At 32.9% G+C, this 9,673-nt stretch overlaps 1 protein-coding gene across 2 annotated transcripts; it reads left to right on the top strand.

The window, feature by feature from the left end:
• Positions 1–359: 359 nt before the first annotated feature.
• Positions 360–9,181, top strand: LOC111051134. 2 transcript variants are annotated; one of them, XM_022337562.2, is made up of 2 exons: positions 360–1,140; positions 8,920–9,181. In XM_022337562.2, the coding sequence occupies exon 1, from the start codon at positions 549–551 to the stop codon at positions 1,113–1,115; it is 567 nt and encodes a 188-aa protein (XP_022193254.1). In that variant the 5' UTR covers positions 360–548; the 3' UTR covers positions 1,116–1,140; positions 8,920–9,181. The 2 variants fall into 2 exon arrangements, with proteins under 2 accessions (XP_022193254.1, XP_022193255.1); XM_022337563.2 differs by having other exon boundaries at positions 405–1,136; positions 8,920–9,170.
• Positions 9,182–9,673: the final 492 nt, after the last annotated feature.

Genomic DNA, 9,673 nt, shown 5'->3' with positions numbered 1-9,673 from the left:
GTGTTTCGGATAAAATACTGTAGTAAGTAAACAATCTTTTGTTCTGCAGACGATTCGTTCTGCTGAACAGTCACAATGGCAGGTTGACACGTTGACAGCTGACAGGTTTAAATTCGTTAAATAATAGACAACAATAGGGTTCAAGTTCGGACAATAGAATTATTGTCAAAATTATTAATCAATTATAGGTTTATTAATCTGTTTATAATTATATATTATTATCATATTATCAGGAAAAATATTCAGTTGGAATTATGATGGATGAAAGTAAATTGTATTACGATTTTCGAATGAAATTAATGTTGCGAGTTGGTAGCACTGCTTTTGTGCGAACTGGTTGACTTGTTGGGGGGGGGACTGTACCAAGTTTCCACTTCCAGCGATCTCCATCTTTCTTATCTTTTGCAGTAGAGTTCCATCAGTTATCTTGAAAACAAGCTTCTTACGTCAAACTGTACCGGTTCTATCATAGACAAGTGAAAAGTGTGGTGTTTTCGAAAACTGCTCATTCTCCAATTATAAAATTTACATCGTTGTGCTGCTAAAAAATGGCCGTGAATGTGAATCAAGTCGGCGAAAATAACCCGCCAACTACGGTGTGTGGTTGGCCTATTAACTTATTTGCCCCAACGGTGGATATCAGGGGTGCGCTTATCGATAGATTACGAAGAATGTCAGTTCTCTTTCACGGTATAGTGGATTATTTGGATGAAAATACGTTCAGGATTGATACCACTCAAACCGAAGTTATTGACGCTCAACCAACGTCTTCGACTCGAGATGATGTTGAGATTACAATTGAAAACGATGATTCCGACAGCGAAGTGATAGATTTGTCACACCTCTTTGAAGTTCCATTGGACCATCCTACCCTCGTCACATTCAACGACTATCCAGAATTTTTCTCTCCGCCGGGGACTCCAGTTTCTGAGGTGGAGATTGAAGAGCAGGAGCCGGTGATGATTAATCGCAACCCGAACCCAGTGGCAGATGAGCCAATAATAATTGAAGAAGAGGAAGAAGAAGGCTCTAGATGTCCCAGGGGATGCGACCCATTGGTGTGCTTTGTCATGATCCTGGTTGCAGGATTAGCGATTTCACCGTTCCTGATATAAACTCACCAGTCACTGATGGATGTAGGTGAGTTTAAAATATATATGTTCGCCCAAGTAATCATAAGTAACTCACATCACATTTTAAAGATACCGGTACATAACTAATAATATTATTCGAGTCATGTAAATTCAACGAGTAAAACTGGATTAGTTCACAACTATTACTATTATTATTTCCCATCTGATGGTATTTTTATTTTTCATACTCACTCGGCCGTCTGAGTGGGAATTGTCCAATTAGAGCTCATGATAATTATATTTTCACGGTTCACTGTCACTTTTGTGTGCGAGTTCAGCTTAATTTGTAATGTCATGAGTGAAATTAATTTGATAGAAAGGGTAGAACATATTACCTGAACATATTATCTTCAATCGGGCACAGTTCCGTATCTATAGTGTACGTATTATCAATACTGAAATTATCGGTAGTAGCCTACAACAAAATATTAATTCACACATCGTGTTTCTTCCTAAAATGTTCTTTTTAATAATATTTTTGGGACATAAAAGGGTGGGTTAGGGAGATTTTTGCTTCTAAATATCTTAGCAATATTTTGATAATATTCCTTATACAGTGTACAGTTATCATCATTTTAATGATGCAATATTTTCAATATCGATAATACGTAGGGCTAAACTACATACAGAACTGTGCTCGATTGAATATAATATGTTATGAGTTAAAAATTTGTACTCATACTCATCTAGAAGAATACTTCAAACTTTCGTAGGAAATATGAAATTTATGGTTAACTTCAAGAATACATTTTCAACATTAAACTCAGCTGAGTTTACGTTTGTAAAACATACAAACCAATAAGTTTTTTTCCAGTATTAGACATAGGCCTATCAGTTAAACCAGAAGTACCCTTTTTAATTTTATTAAATCAAAATAATAATTCAATGAGTTGAAACTAGTTGTGATTCAATAACATAAAGAAGGATTGCTTTCATTCAATTTCTATAATTTTAGAGAAAAGTGAGTATTTACTTTACTCTGCTCCCTAAAAATTCCATCTTTTCATGGACCTTTTCAGCAAAGATCAAATTCAGGTCATTGTAAAAATTAATCTTTTTCAGTCTAAGGGTGATTCCATATTAGGCGTTTTTCAGGTGCCAACCCAATCAGACATTCGGAGAGCTTCTTGCCCTGCCGACTCGTCTGGTAACGCCTGAAAAAACTCCATATGGTCTCGCCCGCAATCCTTTATCTCTTTCAGTCTCAATGTACTATCAATTCATACCTGTTTTCCAACATGTTTCTGGTTTTCCGAGCTTAAACACAAACTGTGAAAAAACCAATAGGATATTATGGAAATGGTTCTACTCTGCCAATAGGTGAACTCTCCCATAGAAGTCTTATAGACTTCAGACTAGGTGTAACACGTAAAGTATATTAAATACAGTATATTCAAAGTAGGAAGTTACGTAAATTGAAGTGTAGTTAGTTGTTGGTTATTCATTCATTCTTTATTCATTTATACAATAAGTACATTATCAAAATGATAGGGAGAGAAAAAATAAGGTAACCTTGTGCTATTCCTCTCCCAAATTTAGATAACACATAGTCCGAAATAGGTTAAGTCTTGTAGTTCTTCAATTCACAAAATTTTCAGTCCTCACGTATTTTTACAAAGTAGATTTGTAGTATTTTTTTAGTAGTTGGTTGGTTGTTGTCAGCGGAACGCGGCGTTGGGAAAATGATTGAAAAGTTAAACTCTTTTTCCAGTTTCCCTAATTTTTGATGTTCAGATAGTTTGTACACTATTGAATAACTGAATAGTTTTATTCAAAATTTAATTCACCAAAGAATGTGATTGAAAATATTGAGTCACCTTTCAAATAATCAAGTCCACCCCTAAAAAACAACCGGAAAATTAAATTTTCCGTAGAATATTCTATGAAATATTTCAAGAATCACTGCAGTCCAATCGGAAAATAAGTTGGAAACAATACGTAATGTCACCCTTTCAAGAGCAATGTCACTTTCACTTCTTCATGTCAATTTCCAACAAACTATTTATAATGAAAAACTGGGTTTCATTATGGATAAATATCACAACATCTCAATAACAACAGTATCTAAAATCATTTATTATTGCGTTATATTGCATTCAAGTCGGGAAAAAAGGCACTGAGATATGTCCCAAACTCTAATATGTGCTAAACTCCAACTTGTCCTATACTAAACTCCAATATGTCCTAAACTCTAATAATGTAACTCTTATATACCTAATAAACTGTTACTCCTGAACTCCAATATGTCCTTCCTCCAGCTTCTTTAAAGTGAAATGTGAATGGACTTTGGTAGTCGAAGAGGCCTGAAGCGGAAAATACTTCAACCTTGAACTCTCCTATAATGGAGAGATACCTACTCTCGTAGGGATGACGGAAGGAGACTGAGTCCCTCGCCTTGAAAATGAAGTGAATATCACCTCAAATCATTAGGGTGAGACCATAGTGGGTGATTTTCAGGAGTTTTCCGAGTCGACAGGGTAGGAACATAGAGTAGAAATATTTAATTACTTGTCTCTCGTAGGAAGCTCTCCGATTGGCTGATTGGGTTGGCGCCTTAAAAACGCCTAATATGGTCTCACCCTCAAACTCAGAACAAGTATTAGCTCAAAACAAACTCAAAATTTCCATATTTTTTCGTGAAGAACTTCAAAGACGGGCACGTAGGATATTAACAATATTGAAGTAGAATATATTTATATATGTTATTCTGACTTAGTAAAGTTTGTAAAATTACAAAAACATTTTTCAATTAATGGTGATTCGAGTGCAATATTTTTTGTTTTTCAATCGTGAAATGTAAAATTCTCAGTTTTTGTTGTTTTCAAGTGAAAATGGAATTAAGTTCAGAATAATAAGTTCATAACACCATCTCGGACTTTTTAAATGTTATCTAAATTTGGGAGAGAAATTAGTAGAAGGAGCATACTTAGTTCTTCTCTCCCAGTCAGTGCTTTCTTTTTAAAATAATAAATGAATATTTTTCAAATTATAGGCTACTACTGTCATAATCATTGAAAGTATTGATGATTTGTTGTCAATAATATTGGAAATTCTCTTGTCAAAAAATCAGGAATCATACCTAAAAAACACTCCATTATCCATTAAAAATATTTTAATGATTCCAAGGTTGGGGTAGAAATTATAAAACTATAGATACTAAAAACGTTTCTTCAATGCAATTGACACCCCTTTGCAATCACACCCTCAATCGATCACACCCCTTCACGATAAGGGGTACGCGTAATCTAAATTTACCAGACAAGTGAAAAATGTTTAAAACCGCTGGTTTTAAAAAAATTATACAACTTTGGAGATTTTAAAATCAACTTTACTGATTAAAGTTTGATTTTGATGTTATCTCTATGCACAAAAGTCAAAATGAATTCCGTAATATTACATTCAGAACATTGATGCGTTAGATCTTGAACAATTTTTAGACCCCAAGTAATTTAGATCCCTCGTGAAAAGAAGCTGAAATTTAAAACCATGTGAATTGTAGCTTCATGAAGCTAAACACATGCTTGTGAAAACAAGCTTCATGAGAAATGTAAACTAGCTAATGTGAAATTGAAAATATCACAGGCAGTGATGAATCTGGAATTCAAGTCTGCCCTTTGCCAATAATTATTTCAACTTTTTTTTGTTTGATATCACTGTTTTAAGTTTCAACCCAATTATTACTTTCTGTTTTGTGATATTACTTGATAACTTCTGGCTAGGAGAGTAATAAAGAATGCGTGGCGCCAGACGATAGAAGAGGCTGTCGCCGGACTTGTTTGCTTTGTTAGTTCAACCGGATACTCAAATATAGATTTTTCACTGATATCCCTCACATTGTGAGAGATATAATCTAATCTAATAGTGCTATTTTTTTTTTAATCGACTCGTCAAGAAAAGCTACTCTGTAGCCTATTTATAAGATCAATAATCCCATTAGCTTTATTATTATCTAAATCATTCTAAAAGTATTCAAAATTAAACGTATAACAAACGCTAATTAAGTTCAGGAATATGATTGAAATTAGAAGAATTTAGGAACTGTACCAATTGATAGGATAATAACAGTTATATTCTTATTAAGAATATACATTTTTTAAAAATGTTAAATACAGTACAGAATTGGAATGTCATGGGACATGGCAAATGACTCACTCATGTACCATTACTCGTTGCAAAGTATTTAATTAATCAAAACCAGCCAAATGCAATTACAGTAATTATTTTTAGGTGTAATAATAAGCACGGTAATTATAAGAAGTTGCTGCTAATGACTCAATTAATCAAGTAATTGAATAATAATACAATTATTATAAATCCAACCACAAATTAAAATATTATGTAGTCTGGTACTATCTATACAAACATTATTATAAATTATATTCCTCATCAGGATAATCATAGTAAACGTCTTGAGAAATATTAGTTATCCCTTCAATCTCATTATTCCTATAATTCCTTCTTTCTCCTTTCCTTTATTCTTACTCTTCTCTCTTTCGTATTTTTATTCTTCAAACTTCTTTTCCATTCTACTTCGCTTCCTTCTCGATTTGTTCTTCTTTCTTCTCAACTCTTCGTCTTTCTTATTCTCTTTCTTGATCTCTTTCTTCAACACACTTCTCCATTCCACTTCTCTTCCTTCTCGACTTTTTCTTCTTTCTTCTCTTTTCCTCATTCCTTCGTCTTTCTCCTTCCACACTCACTTTCTTACAATCACATTTCTCCTCCATCCTCCTCTGCATCACGCTTCTCGTTGTTTTTCAATCTCCTTCTTTCATATTTTTATTCTTCAACCCGCTTGCACTTCCCTTCCTTTTCGATTTTTTTTCTTTCTTCTCTTTTTCTTATTCCTTCGCTTTACCTCTTCTACGCTTCTCTTTCTTTCAATCTCGTTTATCTCTCACGTTCTTCTTCACTGCTTCTGTCTATTATTCGTCTCTTTCTCCGATCGGGTTCCGTGGTTGTGCTTTACCATAGAGAAACAATAGCGTAAGTAGATATCCCATGGTATAGGGAATTTATGTCGCAACTTTTACTGTTATCTCAAGCCGATTACTGTCGATTATTGTCAATTTTTACTGTTTTGTTGGGGTGATAGTGTATGAACGGCACAATTTGAGAGACTACCAGCGTCACACAGCTGCATAGGAAAGAACTACGTGAACTATCGGCTTGGGATAACAGTAAAAGTTGCGACATAAACGCCCTATACCATGGGATATCTACTTATGCTACCGTTTCTCTATGGCTTTACACAACTTCTGATATTATTGCCACACTTTTATGCAGGTGCGTAGACTACCGACAGGATTGTTTTGATTCATCAATTTCCAGATGATGTGTGAAGTTTCTTTGCAATCAAGCGAAGCTGTTCTCAAGTGACCATCCAGCCAACGAGCATATCTCACTAGCGATTTTTGATTATTTCATCACTCACTCACTCACTCACTCTCTCTCTCTCTCTCTTTCCATCTTCTTCTTCTTATTCATCACCTTCTTCTTCTTCTTCTTCTTCTTCTTCTTCTTCTTCTTCTTCTTATTATTATTATTATTATTATTATTATTATTATTATTTCCTTATTTTTCCGTAGGCTTTTTCTGTATCTTCACTCACTCACACTCTCTCTTTCCATCTTCTTCTCCTTTTCTTTCCTTCTTCTTCTTCTTCCCTTATTTTTTCTTGCCTTTTTCTGTATCCACACTCACTCTCACTCCACTCTCTCACTCTCTCCACCCTCTTCTTTTCTTCCCTTTTTCTTATTCCCTTATTTTTTCTAGGCTTTTGCTGTATCTTCATGACGTCGAACGTTGTAATGTAGGAAAGTCTGTGAATAGCTAGACTCGGGTAGAATTAATTCTTCTTTTCATTCAATTATACTTTCCAAAACATGAAAATATTTCTAGAACTTGAGTAGTAGAGTAGTATGACTGTATAGAAAAGGCTGAATAATATTCTTCAAATCCGTTATTGAATACCATTTTTTCATTTCTGTTTGTGAGAAATTTGAACTAATTAATTAATTACTGTTTAATTCACGTTTTGTATTTTTCACTTTTCATTCTTTTCTTTTTATCATTTTTCATTAATTTATTATATACTGTATTTATATTAAACCCATCTGAGTTTTCTGTCGATTGTCGTTGTAGCCTAATAACTTTATTATAGTATTATAATTAGTTCAATAGCATGAAACTATTCTTCCCAATTTTAATTAATTTATTTTTATTTACTCATCAATTTCTTTATACCAAAAACTAGAGTTTTATGACAATCCCTGTTGTAGTTATAGTTTTCTATAGTAGTATGATTAGTTCAATAAATATCATGAACTTTTTGTGTAGTTGAGAAGTTGATATTGTGGTAATTATTCATATTAAATGAAAAAGACAAAGAAATTGTCAAAAAACCACAGATTTCAGTTACATGATACAGATTACAGATTTCATTTATTGATACTAACATTTTTAAGATTCTCTGTCTAGTCGATTTTCTACTTTGATTTCTTAGATTTCTAAGTATCAATAAATCTGTGTTTTTTAACAATTTCTTAGTCTTTTTCATGTAAATATCATGAAACTAGTGTTCTCATTGAATGAGACTGTTTCATGCTATTTATTGAACTAATCATACTACTATGAGAAATTGAACAATTAAACATTTTAACGGAAGTTAACAAAAATGGAAGTTTCATCTGTGTATGACTGGTTGCAGCTGTGCCCCTTCATTGATATTCAGGGTCACAACTATAGTGAGATAGATCATTGGTCGTAGTCTCTTGGGAAACTTGTTATTCAAAGTCATAGAGATTAATCTCGCAAAATGTGACTGTTAGTACCATAACAGTGATTCACAAACTGGAAAAGTTTCACCATTCTCTATTGACCTAATCATATTTAGAGTATCAGATATTGAGTCAATTTCCCCATAGAAGTCTCAGATACGAGATAAAAATGAATATATAGGGCAGATGAAGGTGAGTGAAAAGTCCAAGAACGGCTTAATATCTCATAAACAAAGGTAATTTGACGGTGGGTGTGATTGGGAATCCTACTCAAATGGAAAAAAACTACTTTACTATGACTTTTAAAATTTGGTCCGCCATTTTGAATGCAACTTTATTTTTTTAAATAGGAAGGTGGTCATGCGATACATGATTTCGATACGAAATTTCAAGAAAAATTGAAAACCGCACATCGATATCTCAAATCGCTTAGAAGATTAGAACATTAGAATCGCTTAGAACATTATCAATCAATACCACTCATGTATTCCATTTCTGAGTTGCATGGTATTCATTAATAATATGAATATCTTTAAAACGGTTTGAGATATCGATATGTGGTTTTCGCCATTCATTTTTCCTTGAAATTCCGTATCGAAATCATGACCACCTTCCTATTTAAAAAATAAAGTTGCATTCAAAATGGCGGACCAAATTTTAAAAGTCATAGTAAAGTAGTTTTTTTCCATTTGAGTAGGATCCCCAATCACACCCACCTTCAAATTACCTTTGTTTATGATCAAGCCGTTCTCGGAATTTTCACCCAATCTGTATATAGGTATAGATTAGCTTACTGTATTTTAATTTACATGCCTTCATTCAAGAATTCTTCAATAAATCTTTTCGGATCAACTTGTTATTATTTTATGATTGAGCCTGGTACTGTAACTTGTTTATGCTCCCCCTTTAACAATATCCTGATTTAGTCTGTTTTTATTACTCGATCTCAATAAATTCTGCTAAGTTACTTATCGTACTAATTCAGTGTATTTTTGTTTGTTTTTCAGGCCTACAAGTTTGTTTGTTATCATGAGTAAAGTAAGGAGAGTAGGCCTTCTCAAGGAAAAGTTGATTTGTCAAGTGTAAATTTAGTAAATTGGTGTTCACTTAGTCGTATGTTTTTTTCTTGTTCACTATTAATGTTTTTTGAAAAGTAACAATTATTGAAAGTAGTAAATATTAATTTGTACAATTTTTGAAAGTAATAAATATTGATTTGTACAGTTTTTGAAAGTAATAAATATTGAGTTCACATTAATTGTACAATCATTCTTCACCATTTCATTTAATCAAATAATTTTACTACATTACTTTCATTTATAATCAATTACAGAGCGCAAAAGTTTTAAAGTTGTGCACCACGCTTTTGAAAACTCATCACTGTTGACATTTTCCAAAGTATTTCTATTTGGATGCTATCATGTAGCCAAAATAATTATGGAATGACAAACATACTTGATTTTTTCAAAATATCAATGATTTCATATACTATCCCATTTAGAAAAATTACTCATATCTCAAAAAGTAAAATTCATGAAAAATCATTCCGTAACTTGCATTGATTCCACTCTGGTAACTTGATACTGCAGTATCCAAATCAAAACAACTTGATAAATTTCTCCAGACTTTAAAAACGTGGTTCACAACCTAAAGATAAGAGAGCGTAATTTTTAGATCATGTTCATGAATGAAAACTGCAAAACTTATCTTAGATTCAGACATCCATTTCTAGGATGTGGAAATAACACCATTAACAATGAA

This window comes from Nilaparvata lugens, chromosome X, assembly GCF_014356525.2.
Source record: "Nilaparvata lugens isolate BPH chromosome X, ASM1435652v1, whole genome shotgun sequence".
NCBI lineage: Eukaryota > Metazoa > Arthropoda > Insecta > Hemiptera > Delphacidae > Nilaparvata > Nilaparvata lugens.
Note: the sequence above shows the minus strand (reverse complement) of the source record. Positions and strands in the feature narration are given on the sequence as shown.

What these genes read in the sequence shown, in the direction of transcription:
- LOC111051134 (XM_022337562.2), top strand. Translation starts at nt 549, where the DNA reads ATGGCCGTGAATGTGAATCAAGTCGGCGAAAATAACCCGCCAACTACG.